At 54.5% G+C, this 14,743-nt stretch overlaps 6 protein-coding genes across 6 annotated transcripts; 2 read left to right on the forward strand and 4 right to left on the reverse strand.

Moving 5' to 3' along the window:
• Positions 1-744: 744 nt before the first annotated feature.
• G647_04039 (uncharacterized protein) lies at positions 745-2,943 on the reverse strand (the record flags this gene model as incomplete). Its single annotated transcript, XM_008728384.1, has 1 exon — positions 745-2,943. One exon carries the CDS (start codon positions 2,941-2,943, stop codon positions 745-747), a length of 2,199 nt encoding a protein of 732 aa, XP_008726606.1.
• A 1,144-nt stretch (positions 2,944-4,087) lies between these two features.
• G647_04040 (uncharacterized protein) lies at positions 4,088-5,089 on the reverse strand (the record flags this gene model as incomplete). The annotated part of the gene is made up of 2 exons (XM_008728385.1): positions 4,088-4,838; positions 4,896-5,089. The coding sequence occupies 2 exons, from the start codon at positions 5,087-5,089 to the stop codon at positions 4,088-4,090; spliced, it is 945 nt and encodes a 314-aa protein (XP_008726607.1).
• An 845-nt stretch (positions 5,090-5,934) lies between these two features.
• On the reverse strand, positions 5,935-7,603 carry G647_04041 (uncharacterized protein; the record flags this gene model as incomplete). Its single annotated transcript, XM_008728386.1, has 4 exons — positions 5,935-6,018; positions 6,071-6,657; positions 6,707-7,196; positions 7,253-7,603. The coding sequence occupies 4 exons, from the start codon at positions 7,601-7,603 to the stop codon at positions 5,935-5,937; spliced, it is 1,512 nt and encodes a 503-aa protein (XP_008726608.1).
• Positions 7,604-8,902: 1,299 nt separating this feature from the next.
• Positions 8,903-9,835, forward strand: G647_04042 (uncharacterized protein; the record flags this gene model as incomplete). Its single annotated transcript, XM_008728387.1, has 1 exon — positions 8,903-9,835. The coding sequence occupies one exon, from the start codon at positions 8,903-8,905 to the stop codon at positions 9,833-9,835; it is 933 nt and encodes a 310-aa protein (XP_008726609.1).
• A 775-nt stretch (positions 9,836-10,610) lies between these two features.
• Positions 10,611-13,355, forward strand: G647_04043 (uncharacterized protein; the record flags this gene model as incomplete). The annotated part of the gene is made up of 1 exon (XM_008728388.1): positions 10,611-13,355. The coding sequence occupies one exon, from the start codon at positions 10,611-10,613 to the stop codon at positions 13,353-13,355; it is 2,745 nt and encodes a 914-aa protein (XP_008726610.1).
• Positions 13,356-13,634: 279 nt separating this feature from the next.
• Positions 13,635-14,635, reverse strand: G647_04044 (ribosomal protein L27; the record flags this gene model as incomplete). Its single annotated transcript, XM_008728389.1, has 2 exons — positions 13,635-14,230; positions 14,368-14,635. 2 exons carry the CDS (start codon positions 14,633-14,635, stop codon positions 13,635-13,637), a joined length of 864 nt encoding a protein of 287 aa, XP_008726611.1.
• Positions 14,636-14,743: the final 108 nt, after the last annotated feature.

The following is a 14,743-nucleotide window of genomic DNA, read 5'->3' on the forward strand; positions in this document are numbered from 1 at the left end:
CTCGTCGAGCCCACTTTTCTTCCATGTTCTTGCCCAACTGCATTTGGTATGACTCTCTGCGATCAGCGGCACCAGTTGAGGGTCGCACTTGTGCATTTCTTCCCCCAGCCGGCATTGTTGGCGGGGAGAAGGGGACTTTAGCTTTGACGTCGTCTGGAAGAGGAAAGAAGGGTGCTGGCTGCGAGAAGATGTCTTCGATTTCTCCGGTGGTGATACCGTGGTCAATGATGCTGAAGAAGCCGATATTACCTGCAGTGGGAGCTGGCTCAGGGGTGATCTTGTCGGTGTGGGTTTCATAGTCGGCCGGGGGTATGGTGGGGTGGGGCGATCAATATGTCTGGTCTGCTCTGGAGCCATCGCGGCACTCCTTTTCGGTTCGGAAGGACTCAGCTGTATCAATAGAATAGGCGTAGAGAACTGTAGAATAGCCTACTGTGCGTCTGTTGTTGCAGGACCAGAATAGAGATAGACGCACGTTGATGAAGTTCTTCAAGGGGTTTGGATGAGGAGGACCCTTTGCTTTTATGTTTCCTCAACCAACACGAAGCGAAGAAGGTCGGTAGGACACCTCAGCTTCGGAATGCCTTGGCCACTAATAGCGGTCATCAACGTACAGCCCGACAAGGGCTGTCCACCGCTGCCACGCTCTTATCCCCAAATCCGGCACCGTCGATCGTCGTACATTGGTGATGGGATCGGTCCAGCCAGCCTTTCACACAGCCTTGCGCCTCTGTCTCTCTCCGCTCAGAGCGCTTCTTGTATGTCGAAATTCAGGAGATCCTCGAAGAGGAAGTTGTTGCTGATACCGGTATGAGGAGGGAAGAGTTGCTCGAACGTCTCGTATCCTAGGTCCGAAATGGGGATAGGATCTTGTGATCCAGGCGTTCTCGATCTCGAATCGGTCGGTTCGTAAAGCTCCAGAGAGGGCTCGACGCCTCTGTTAGCGGTCCGTAGGGAATGCGTGAAAGAGTCATTTCCGACGAAGTTTTCGACAAACTTGGGGACGTTGAATTTCTGCCGCTTGGGTTGACTCCGATCTCCGCTCATACTGTCATGCGTGCGCTTCCGATAGTTCTCCAGCGTCTGATCGGCTGTCAAGCGAGCCTGCTCCGCGAGCAGAGAAGAAAGCAGTCGGATGCCACGCATTGCAATCATGCTGTTCTCAAACTTGCCCAGCAAGACGATGGTGTTTTCGACCAGCTTTCGGTGTTCTTCAAATTCTGGCTCGTTCGGCTTTCGGTGAAAAATGTCCAAGGCGAGGGTTATTCCTGCCGCGACCATGAAAGCCTGGTCGATCCACAACATCGGCCCTTCCTCATCGTACGCCTGCCTGGCCTCCTTCAAGATCGTCTTTGCGGCAGCCATGCACGTCCGCCTAGTGAAATCGAACGTATGTTCTGTGAAACTCCTTCCCAGAAATGCCCTGTGTATCATGATGATCTTGTGCGCAAAGCAGATAGTCAAGCTTCGTCTGGCCCACGGCACCCAGGCAGGCCATTCCGGTTGGATCGCTTCCCTGACGTCGAAGAACCGTGGGAGTCCTTCCGTGGCAAGGGAGCGCATCTGTGCATCGTAGTCCAGCACCTGCTCATATTTTGTGTATAGGGTATTTGAGGAGATGATTGCATCGTGCATCTGAGGCATCAGGCCGGCAATGTGACACAGGAACGTCGGGAAGCTCGTCATGCTTGGGACATCTTCCGGTAAAAGTTCCATCGTGTCATCATCGCAATGGATGGGTTTGAGTGTGGTGAAATGAAGCTTCTGGATGGAGTACATCTCGGAGAAGGGGATTGAGAACCAGTCTTGGATGCACAGTTGCTGCCAGATCCTCCTACCCGTTTCTCGCCTGATAACCCTGTCCCGCTGAGCTGGTGCGGACGGAGTCAATGTACCGCTGGCAGTGTTTGTGTCGTCTTCGGGCCCGAGCCGTTGCAAACCAAGGCCCTGAGCAATCTTGACAGCCGCGCCCAATAAGGTACTTTGCGTGTTGCTGAATCCGAGGATATGAGCCGACATGGTCAAGGTTGTGATGGCTTGGACAGAGTAAACATGATGCCGCCACATATAGTCTGCGAGGTTAAGGCACGTTACCGTAGCCTTGTACCACTGCCGCGTGAGTTTTGCTCTTTCATTCTTCTTAAAGCCCCAAGACTGAGCCATTTGCTCGCTCGCACAAGTCATGCTTGCAGCCATCACAGCGAAGAGCAAGCCAGTCCAGCGAAGGTCCATATTTCTGACTTGCATTCCGCTGGGGCCCTTGTATACTTCTTTCAGCTCGTCATAGAAAGTCGGGCCATAGAAGCACCCATGGTACCACAAGACCGAGCTGACATGGTATTCGACCAGCTGAAAGACCTGCTTGCGATTAGGAAGCAATAATTGCAGAAAGGAAACCTGAGCGGCACCAGTGCCACCGAAGCCGTTTGATATATCCCAGTCGGATCCAGTGTCCTTGGGCAGCGCAGCGTTGCCCGTCTGGTGAGGCTCCTTGAGAAGCTCCAGCGCCTTTAGATCATAGTCGGACAATTTGTTCCGACCCCAGGTAAGAAACTCTAGCACAGGGGCAGTATTATCGGCAACCTGTTCCGGACCATTAGTCGGCTGCGGGTTGAACACGATTGGATGAGCTGGTGGCAGTTCACGAGGACTGGGTCCAGAGTTTACCGACTTGGGCGTCCTCAGAGACGGATGTACAGCGGATTCTGGGATATTAATCTGCGTAGTTCTCGGCGATGCTGTGGTGGAGGCAGGACTGGCCTGTGCTGCTGTGGATGATCGAGGGTAGATTCGATGTTTCCTGGGATCATAGCCACCTTCTGGCCATTCCCGGGTGCACTTATCGGCATCGCCCCGCTTGACGCAGCGACCGCAGGGTAAGTTTCGATCACATTTCTGCCGGCGCATAGAGCACTCGGTGCATGTTTGACGTTCTTTGGGCATGGCTATTGCCGAGCAACCAACACATAATCTTTCGTACTATCTTCGGGTGATCCACGATCGATCGAAGTTGTACGCAAAAGGAGGGATAGGATGTCCACAGCTCGTACGGAAGTACGAAGGTGGAGGCGGCAAAATGAAGCTGAAGTGGAAAGAAAAGCTCGAGCCCGGCGAATCCGGCAGATGCGGCCGAGGCGGCTTGGCAAAAGCCGGGTCACGTGATACACGTTGCACAACGATCACCGGTACGAGGTACAAGTGAAGAAAGAATAAGGGAGCTGTGAGACTACAGGGATGTGGGAGATTTGGTATATGCTCTCGAGTGCGTTGCTCAAGTGCCTCCGCCATCGCTGGCGACCATAACATCATGCTTATTTCTTCCAGCACCCTCATCCGTGCGACAAAAATAACATCCTCCATCAACGTGTTTCTGGCGAACATCTCAGTGCCAACATGAAGTGGCCGTCACCGTCGCCAACTTGTCTCGAGCAACCTCGTATTTGTGATGGCCTCAAGACCAATGTGCCCTACGACTGAGGAGCCCGCTGTACTCAATACCAATATTCCACCATAATACCTCGGACATTGCCACCTTGCCTTCACCACGATCGAATAGGTGAAAATGAACGATATCTTAGGGTAGATCTCTTTCATCGGCTCGTTGATTACTGTAGATGAGCTCGGCTATGCCCCTCAAGGCTCTGACAACCGGAAAATAAGGTGTTGACGTCTAACCTTCGCGATTGAATTCATTGCGTTTAGCTAGCGTTCCCGTTGGGTCGCAGTGTCGCATATCTTTCACCAGTTTAAGCTCCGGACGATGTAGCACCGCTACAGTTGCAGGGAGGAGTCGAGGTCGTTGGGAGCGCAGAGAAAGTCGCACCTAATTGCGATTATTAGGTAGTCTTCGTCGACAAAGTCAACCCGATCGCTTTTCGCAAGAGTTGTTCGAATAATCAGCTTGGTGTTCTCCGCCGTGCTGCACTGCCTAATCCTTAACAGAGTTGGATCGATATACCTTCGTGGCGTGATGATCTCGAAAGACCAGCGATATGGCTGCGTACCATAAATGATCTGTCCCGAGAGCTTGACTCGAGATAAGTCGGACTTGTCGAACTGGGGCGAACCGCCGAGCCACCCAAAGAGCTCATCCTTCGACCCCAGTCTTCTTGCTGAACGCATCTCTCGCCATCATGGTGTTCAGCACCGCACAGTTGAACGCTGCTTCTCCCGGAGGAACCACCACAAAGATGTACGTATTTTCTGTGAATCTGGCTAGGAAGCAATTGAAACGTGGCGTCTGGACCTTGTACAAGAGGAAACCCGCACTTGCCGCCGTGGTCCTGGTATTTCTCGCCGCTGTATGCTTGTAGCTCTTCATGATATTTGATATGCGCTCGTGTCGGTCGACGTTGTCATTGTCCTGGCCGAATTGTGTGACCACATTCGTGACAGTGAGGAAAGTTGACCTCTCGAACAAGACAATCTCTTCGGCCTTGAGTTGCTTGGCGAATGCTTCCAAAAAGCGCTCAATGATGACCAGATTCGGGATCATCTTGTGCACGATTCCCGCCCAGGCCTTGTATAGCGTCTGATCCCATATACTGCTTGCGAAAGTCTCCAGACTCAGCCCCTCCGAACGGGCGGCGATCATCTGGCACCGTTCCTCGTATATCTTCTCACGGAGCTCGTGCTGGACAAGGTCCATCTTGTGTACCAAACAGAACACGTGGGCATTCGGGCTGTACTCTTTCAGTGCCTTGATGACTTGACTGTACGTCTCAAGATCTTGTTCGACGGCGCGGGACTCGATATCAAAGACGTAGATGAGGACTTCGGCGTCAGAGAAGACATTCTCGCGTTGAGCGTTGAGGTACGAGTCCATGAATGCATCCTGTCTGCGCAGTGGAAATTAGTAAACTTGCATGACCTGGACGCAAAAGGGAGTCTCCTACCCTCCACAGTCCCACAGATTGAGGGTCAGGTTGCCCATGAACTTAGCATGGCTGTGTTCCACGTCGATCGTGGCTCCGAGCCGGCGAACGTCCTTTGCGACATAGTTGCTGAAGATGATAGAGCGCATAGAAGACTTTCCCGAGCCACTCTTGCCCATCAATAGCACCTTCTTCTTCCTCTTCCTCGTGTCCATGATGCCTGGTTGCGCCTTCAGCGCAGAAGGGCCTTATCTCGTGCAGCTGAGCTGCAATGTGAAAGAAGGTGACGAAGGTGGGGAGAAAAGCTGGGGAAGAGTCAACTGCGCTGCGGGGGATTGCAGGGCCATCGAGCGCACAAGTCCCATGACGGTAAATATCAAGGAGGGAGCAACATGCCAGATACTTAAAGTATTCGTGGCCAAACGTACTTGGACGTAACGAGAGAACCTTTCAGGTCTTTACGAGTGTGCCATTCCCCTCTCATCACAGGGCTGCGAAGGACTCATAACTGGCCACCGAGAACTGGATATCCGAACAAAGGCGGGCCTGTAAGTGTGTATAGCATTAGAAGGTTTGAAGCGCCACAGAAATACAACCGAGAGGGCAGCGGGTGGGATTGCGCTTCACTACTGCAACACGGGCATCACGGGCGGCTGAATTGGAGCCTGGAAGAGTCATCGTTAATCGGCGGTGCACTGCTAAAGGCTGGTTTCGGGCAACTTCAACAAGCGCCCGTGGTGAATTCTTCCAGAATGTTTCCCTGCCTCCTGTGCTTTTGATATTTAGACTCGACTTCTGCCGTGATGGAACAGCAAGTCACAGATGCGATGCTCCCGTTCGCTTTCCCTCGACCTTCGTACCTCCTAACCCTAGCCGTAGTCGAGCCCAACCACAGCGCTGCAGGACTGACTTGCATGCCAGTGTTTCGCTGTTTGATACCGTCGCCAAGAAGTGAATACTCTAAGCCATCAAAGTCCATGCGTTGTCTCATAATCTCTGTTGTCCAGCCGTAGAGGCTCATCATACACATCATCGTCCAAGCATTCGAGCAGATGTCCTCTTAGAAGACGGTGCCGTCTGAAATGATACCGATTGGTGGTCCTTTGGTGATGGGACGGGACACCTGCGCAATTTCACGACCTCCCTATGATATTTTGTTAGCTTGAGTCGTGTTGTAAGTCTTTTGAATGACTCACTTTCCAGGTACCCGCCTCAAGCATCTGTGCCAATGTCAGCTGTTGAGGGCCCTGAAGACCCAGACCCGCGTTGACGGTGTTGAGAAGCTCGTCTAGGAAACCGACGGTGACAGCCCTCCATTCCACTATGACATCGTCGCTGGGTTCGAAGGTCGGAACCACCTCAACTGCATTGCCATCGCCCACCGTTTCATGATAGATCTTGAGGCCGCGCTGTCTGTCAGCCTCTTTAAGAGTGAGCAGACCTGTATCGACCAACAAGCCGCCGTTCCGATACTCAGGAAGACCAGTCATCAATTCAGCACCCGCGAAACGAACATTCAGTAACTTGGTCATTGGAACCATCAGAGAATAGCAAAGCCACTGTGTAAGTTTGTGGAAAGGAACAATGGTCTCCCAAGGCTGAGCAGGCGGAGACCTAGGCATAGCTTCACAAGGCCAGGCATCTCCGAGAGGAACACCTTGGATGCTGGTCCGTGTCGCCGGCCATATGGTCGACAGCCCGTCCATAAGTACACTCCACAGTGTTGGTAGTAGCACGACAGGGACGGAGGCGGCTTGGGTGGTCGGATGCGAGATCAAATAATCTGGAGCCTTTAGCAGACGTCGAGCTTCACCGATAAGGTCTACACTTACCAATCATATTCCCAGGGCGACCGTCAACCCCAAAGATCTCCTCATTCTGGAGGGCAGAAGCGAGCCTGATCAGTAGGCCAGTGCGGCCTTCGAGCCCGGACATCGGGTTCGAATCTGAAACTTGCATCCCCTTGGCCAGAGTCTCGACCGTGACCTTCTTCAGACCTGCTGCATCAACTTGATGAGGTTGGGTCGCGTCACTGCTGAATGCGCCCGCCTTGAACATTTCCAAACTCGCCACAGCCAAGCCTTCACTCCTCGCGTACACCTTGCCGGACTCCTTAGACTTGTAGGACCATTTTGTCCCTGCTCCCGCATCGAGTAGTACTGATACGAGGAACAGGTCGATCAACCGCCGCGTTCTCTCCTGATTATCGATTGAAGTCGGCCATGTCTGCAGCAGCTGAGTCACTCTGGGCCTCCCGCCAACCTCAAAATGCTGCCACCGACCATGTGGCGGTATCGAAGCGTAGTCGCCTTCGAAGTCCCGCTGGAAGTTGTTAGGCCGCGTTTCGTGTATCAACGCTGGAAGGGGCGCTAACATACCCTGATGATGGAAACAACGTAGTCGGCAGTGTCCTTGAACTTAGTCATGTCGACATCGAAATGGTTGAGGGCGTTGACTTTAGCCTCATCGAGGACCAATCGCGACCTTTCTCGAACGGCATGAATGCTTCGAAGGTAAGCTGCTGGCTTTGTCCGTGGGTCTGGGGGGTCAGGGATGGTGACTTCAGGCATGGCTCCTCCCAACGATGGCGAAGATGAGGTCGAGCTTACGAGCGTTGGCGACTTATGGGAGTAGTTTGAGATACGCTCAACAGTGACAGCCGGCCGTAGAAGCGACTTATTGCCGTCTGGAAGGGGTTTTGTGTCTTTTCTTTTGAAAAGTCCCTTCATGGCGGAGAAGGCCTATCCACCCACCACTATGACCTATCACGGCGGACCTCGAATGCAGGTAGCCGACAGGCGGCCGAAGCGCAAGTGTCACAACTCCAGCGGTAGGGGAGGGTTGATATGGAGGCTCGGGCCATGCGTTACTTCTGGATGTCTGCGCGCAACGGAACACGATCTTATGAATCGGTGATTGTCTGAGGCAAGTCGAACTCAAAACACTGTCTAAGGACGACTTTTGATGCGACAACGTGTCGAGGTTGCAGCAACCGTCCCACAACGCGACTGGAGCGAGAAATGTAAAGAGTGACCTATGACTGGACAGCCGGGCGAAATACGAGAAATGAACCGAGACAGTGAAAACAGTGTGCTGGCTTTACTGACTTGAGCACAAGAAGCGAGAAATGACAGAGACCGAAGTGAGGTGAGACTGATTGCTGGGTGAAGCCCACCGAGCAGCAATGATCAAGGTGCGTCTCTTTGAATCGAGAACGCCTTTCTATTAAACAACAGTCACCTTTTTGCTGCCCTTCCCACAGATAGCGACCGCGTTTGATTGAGGTCTCAATGATATGCAGCGTTCAGGAGAACTGGAGGGGATCTCTCATAGGCGAGCGATGACTCCGTACTCGTGCTGTCGTCTCGATTGCCGCAACCACGCGGAAGTGCGAGCATGGCGCAAGACCATAGCGCCCCCGACATGTTGGGGGCGTTGGCGGACGGCCTTCCAGGTGCAACCAGTGCCTCCCCTCTTCGGCTCCAGCTCGCTTTAGGCTAGCTTAGGCCAGGACTGTCCTCCATGCCAGCGCGCCAAATCGACCTGAACAGTTTAGTGCCGCCCCAAATATTCCTTCGTCGTGGGAGCCTGTCGCGCGTGGCCGCCACGCAACCCTGTGTCGGAGAGCATCGTTACCGATCACACCCCTCCGACCCCAGGCAGATGGTAAGCGTCTCGCTTCTCAAGACCGACAGAAGGCAGCAGTGTTGCAGCATCCGCTCGTAAGCCACTGACAACACCCCCAGGGTCTGGCCACCCTCGTAGGGATTATATAAATGCCAGCACCGTTTCTTCTCCCACTGTCTGTGGCCGGTCTTATCTCAATCCCGAGTTGCCCGACCAGGATGCAAGCTAAGAGTAAGCTCTGATCGTTGTACAGCGTTAGCACTCCATCGTCGAGATCTGAAACACCTAGCATTTCTTAACGTCCAAGGGCGACAGGCACGGCTTCTCGTCCGAAATTTCACACTGCTTAGATTGCGCGACGAAAACGGAAACGGCTTGCTTTAAACCGGATGCATGATCAGATGGAGGCTACTGTGCAAAACGGCCAGAGGCAGAGTCGCTTGTGTTCGCTCCCCGCCGAGATCAGAATCCAGATTTTTAGACTGGCGTTGACTGCGGATGACGACCTCTCCAGACCATATCGAGCCGATCGCAAATACTACAGACCACACTATCAATGCCATCAGAAGATCAACTTCTCGCTGCTTTCCACATGCAAACAGATCTATCGGGAGACTCGTTTGCTACCGATTTCGGCCAACGAACACGTGTTCTGGTTGTTTAATGGTCCCTGGAAGCAAATCAACCAGAACAACCGTAATACTGCGCGCTGGGACTCCTGGTATTTCAGCTTGAATGAAGCCCAGAAATCGGCGATTCGGAAGGTCCATATTTTTGCCCAACAGTACTATCTGGAGAACCTCATTACCACTGATGCCAGAAGGTTTCCATTCAAAACGCATTGTCTGCATTTGACCTTTCGTCATTCCGACTGGTGGTCATGGGAATCTCCACCAGCGTCGAGCGATCGCCTTGGTATTTGTCCATGGAGACCTCATCGTACCTCGTGCCAGGAAATGCTCGCGGAGCCAATCCAACCAGACCTGGCTTATATCAGGGAGCGAATGCTCGAGGGGACGTGGGGAGGATCGATCTGCCAAATTCCTAATCTACGAAAGCTTGTGCTGGAGTTCGAGACTGACGAGAGAAAGAAGTCACAACTCGACGCGGTCGTCGAAAGAGCCAAGGGTTGGAGCTTCCCATTGGCTTGGGAAGATCTTGTGCTCGAATGGAGTGGGCAGCTGAATGAGTCTCGTTGGGAAGGTGTGCCAGATCTCAAGGATGACTATCACTTTCTGAAGGAACAGCCTGTCCGGGACGACCTACCCAAACGCCAATACTACGTTGTCACAATGGTCTGGGAGGCCAAGCCAGTGAGCATTTTGGTCGAGTGATTGAATAACTTGTCGCTGAACACGGATGTGGTATCGTGGCGTTGACGATACCATGGGCGAGGCGAGCAAAGACTTACAAGCCACGCGATGGGTAGCAGGTCGCTGAAATTTGGTCGCTTCTATAATGGGTAAAGAGTATGGCTGCCTGAATATGTGGCTGTTCCATGCTCAGTTAACTTTCCGCTGAGCCCGTGATATTGGCAGGAGGGACTCCGTATGTCGGTCGACGTTTCCAGTCCTCAGTACTACTCCTCTCAATAGTCTGAATGTTTCGAGTCTAGCAAATCTCTTGTCTCGGGCTTTCGTTTTCATCGTTTTCACCTGCACATCTGCACATTTGCACGATATCACCACGCGACCAAGTTGGAGCCCATTCATCGATAAAAGCTTGAAGGTGTAAGATAAGAAGACATGACGGGGCTCGCACGCTTGCAAACGGTTTCCTCCTGCCACTCTGGCGCTCCCTAGAATTGCGGCTCTAGCCCTCTGTGACCTCTCTAAGCCCTGATTAGGGTGGCCCAAAATAGAGGCCAATCTCTGTGAGAGGCGCAAGAAGGCGGTTTCGGTCTCGTCTCACGAGTCCTGTGGCTGTGACTGTGGCTGTTGATATCTGTGGCGCAGGCGGCTCACCCAATGCGCACACCATCAACAGTGATCGGATTGTACTCTCTTCCCCGGCTCCGACCCTCGTTTGTCTTGCCTCTTAGCAGCTAGGCCTTCTATTCAGGACGCAATGAACCCGTGTTGATGGCTCCGTCCTGCTCGCGCCGCATCCATGGACGACATCGCGGGGTTAAACTGGGATTCGACCCCAGGTAACGGACAGAAACCAGCGACGTTGACCTCGACCTCGACCTCAAACTACTCTGCCTTTAGCACATTAAAACCCACCCCTCCTGCTTCTGGACGGGCGTCTCCGCTCAATCCAGCTTCCAGCCAAGCCCCCTCGAAACCCTCGACCCCTGCCAACGACAGTTTCGCGAACCTCATCTCGTTCGGGTCCACGTCGAACAAGAATCTCTCATTACTAGAACAGCAGAAGAGGCAGGCCGAGGCAAAACTTCATGAGCAAAAGGCTCAGCATCAGAATTTGACTGCCCAATACGCCGGAGGGGACGAGCAATTCTGGAATAACTTGGGCAGCAGAAGGGGTTCGCCCGCCATCAGTAATACGAAGACGCAGACCACGCGCACACGAAATAACGCATTGGACGACGACGACGACGACGACTTGTTTGCCGCTTTCAACAAGTCTCCTCCAGCTGAGAATGGGGGTAAACCCGCTTCCGTAGAGAGGGATGCTACGAATAATGACGATGACGATCCTTTTGGCCTAGCAGAGGCCGGGCCACGACGAGCTGACACTGCGGCTACAACTACTACGGTAGACGATGACGACGTGCTGGGCTTGCTGGGGAAACCAGTCTCTGCTCGGCAAAGGCATGAATCTCCACCCCCAGCAAGGAGGAATGGCCCTACCAATCTCCACCCCCAGGACCAGGCGGTGGCCGAACTTGTCGATATGGGATTCCCTCCAGAGAAGGCCAAGGTTGCACTAGAAGCTACAGAGTCTGGGCTTGACGTTCAGGCTGCTGTAGGCATCCTTCTCAACCAGGCACATGCAGAAGCACGTCAGAAGACCCAATCAAGAAATGGCCAGCGACAAGGAGTGGATGAATGGGCGGAAGGACAACAATCGCGAGTAACAGCACGCTGGGACGACTCCGAGACCTCCCGAAAAAGACCGGAGGGCGCCGCTCGTGCGCAAGACAGGGACATTGAAAAAATGGCAGCTGAGTTTGGGGCCAATTTTTTCAAAACCGCCAACTCGTTGTGGAAGCAAGGGACAAAGCAGATACAGAAAGCAGTGCAGGAGTTCAACTCGGACACCGAGTCTGCCGCCGCTCAGCCCAAGTGGATGCGGGAGACTGCAGAAAGACCCGCGCGGAAGGAGCATCAGCCACGCGAGCAGGAGGTTGAGACAAAGTCTACTCAGAGAAGAAGAAGCCCAGGAGCTCAGGTTCAATCAGACCTGACGAATGAGGCGATGATGCTGGAAGGGAGTCGACCAGCACCGCCCTCGAGGCCGTCAGCTTCGTCGCAACGACCAGAGAGAAGCTTCATTCCTGGTGGCGACAGTTCTCGTGACCGTTCTCCAGCCATGCCTTCTCGACTTAGGGAGTCACTTCCGCAGACTCAGCCGGTGTTTTTACGGCAACAGAATCAGTCGCCGGCCGCTGGCTTAAAAGCGAGTCTTAATAGAGCAGCTGCAGAAGAGCAAGCGGCTCAAGCGTATGTCAGCTCCGCTCGAAGACGGAAGCCTCAATCCCAACCTCCTGCCTCGCCCCCGCCAGTGTCCAATGCAGAGACAGACCTGCTTGAAGGCAGCTTCAAAGATTCTGCCCCCAAGCCTTCACGCCAGGCAGCACCATCAATAGCAGGGAGGCCTCATCCTCCTCGTCCTCAAACTCATACCGCGGTATCAGCCTCAACACCACCCATCCAAGTCCGGCCACCACCCCCAAACCGCCAAGTCCCGTCCGTCTCGGCCATCGCGCTGAAAGCCAGCCACACAGCTCGAGAGAAAGGCAACGATCACTTCAAACGCGGCGATTACGCCTCCGCCCATCAAGCCTATGCCACCTCGTTGTCCCATCTCCCGGATTCTCATCCCCTGACGATAATCCTCCTGACAAATCGGGCCTTGACAGCCCTCAAAACCGGCGAACCCAAATCCGCGATCCTCGACGCCGACAAAGCGATTGGCATCATCGGCCCGAGTAAAGGTGAAAACGAGACTGTCGACGCGGGGGATGATACCGTCAAACCCATGCGCGAGTATTACGGCAAAGCCCTCATGCGCAAAGCCGAAGCATTGGAGCAAATGGAAAAGTGGGCGGACGCGGCACTCGTATGGCGCGAGGCCGTGGAAGGTGGACACGGTGGTGCGACCAGTATCCAGGGGAGAATGAGGGCCGAAAAGGCAGCGAACCCGCAGGCGTCGAGACTCAAGCCAGCGACCCCGCAAGTACGAAAGACGGCGTCCGCGCCGCCAGCGTCTCAGAGGAACGCGGCAGCGTCAGCGAAGCCAGCAGAAGCGGTCTCCCGACTCCGCGCAGCCAACGCCCTCGCGGAACGGCAGGACGATGAGAAATTCCGGCTCTCGGATGCAATTGACGCACGCATCAATTCCTGGAAAGGTGGCAAGCAGGACAATCTGCGGGCCTTGTTGGGCAGTCTAGATCAAGTGTTGTGGGAAGGAAGCGGATGGAAGAAGATCAGCATGGCCGATCTGGTGCTCCCGGGCAAGGTCAAGATTCAGTACATGAAGGGGATCGGGCGAGTGCATCCTGACAAGGTACGTCTCAGAGTTTTGCAACTTGGGTCGATGGTGACGGGAGAAATCCTTGGTTCCGGAGGTGCGTGCACACAGGCTGACGATTCAACGGCACCAGATTCCTACGGATGCCACCACCGAGCAGCGAATGATTGCGGGCGCCGTGTTCAGTACGCTGAATGAAGCGTGGGACAAGTTCAAGGCGCAGAACAATCTATAAACGGACGCAAGTATGACCCGATCGAGGTACTCTGGGCAAGAACCGCAAGGCAATATTCTCCGCTACTCGGGCTGGCGCAGATCTGGTGTCTCAGGAAGCGGTACTCCGTAAAACTGATAGAAAACGTTCGATGTGCAGGCGGAACATTGCACACAAGGGGTTTTGCCCGAACCCAGCAAGATACAGTAGTTTTACAGCTCCTCGGCCAGTTGTCCTCTCCTCTCCTCTCCTCGCCCCTGTCCTTACTTCTTCCTCTGGGCCGTCTTGGGTCCCTTGTTGGATTTCTTGCCTTTGGTCTTCTTCGTCCCCCGCGCCGCCTTGGCGGCCATGCCTCTCTTCACGCGCAACGCTCGTTTCCTCCAAGCCAGCCATCGATCACTGCGATCATATTCCCGGACCTTGACGCCTTTCCGCTCCGCTGCTCGACCGATCGACGCGTTCGCCTCGCGGAACGTTCCCTGCCTGTTGAAGGGCGCGGGTGGTGCGGGCGTGGGCACGACACGGCCCGACCTGAACGCCACCTGGCCTGGCGTCCCGCTGCAGCTGCCGGTGCTGCTCGCGCTCAGATGTGCCTCCAGGAACGACGCATCCACGCTCTTCTGCGCCTCGGGTGGCGGTTTCATCGGCGCAGCATACATGCCCAATCTCCTTCGCGAGGGTGCGTTTCGCGGCGTGGGTAGTTGGGAAGCCGGCCCTTCCTTGGCCAACGCCACGCCGATGAAGCGTCGCTTCGGATGTTTCAGAGGGTCGCGATAGTATCGCACGTAGCCGTACTCGAGCGCGAAGAGCGTGTGGTCTTTCCCGATGCCGACGTTTTCGCCGGGGAACCACTTCGTGCCTGTGCCCGATAGTAATGTCAGAGGTGGTGGTGGTGGTGGAGGAGGAGGAGGAGGAGGAGGAGAAATTAATCGTGTGAATAGCAGAGGGGGAGCGGGCGATATTTCCCAGCGAATATAGGTAGGTTAGGTCACCTACCTCGTTGCTTGAAGATGATGTTGCCCGGGTGGACCCATTCCGAGGAGCCCTTTTTGGCGCCTAGTCTCCTACCTGCCGAGTCGGAGGGTCCGTTGGCTCGACCCTGCTGGGCGTGCGAGGCGTGGCGGACGAAGATCGTCGAGCTGCGCGGTTGGAGGGGTGTGTGTGCGTGCTTTGAGCAGAGGGCCAGGGCGTTCAACGACGATGCCAGGGCGGCAAGGGAGGCGTCCGGGGCCGCGACGGGCCTGTGTATTCGAGGTTGCAGCATGATATGGCCGATGGGTGGAGGACGGATGAGAAGAGAAATGGGAAGCGACTGGAGTGCCGGCAATGCAATGCGTGCTTGAACATCTCAAGATGGAAGGATGAAGATGAA

Source organism: Cladophialophora carrionii, assembly GCF_000365165.1.
Source record: "Cladophialophora carrionii CBS 160.54 unplaced genomic scaffold supercont1.3, whole genome shotgun sequence".
Classification (NCBI taxonomy): domain Eukaryota; kingdom Fungi; phylum Ascomycota; class Eurotiomycetes; order Chaetothyriales; family Herpotrichiellaceae; genus Cladophialophora; species Cladophialophora carrionii.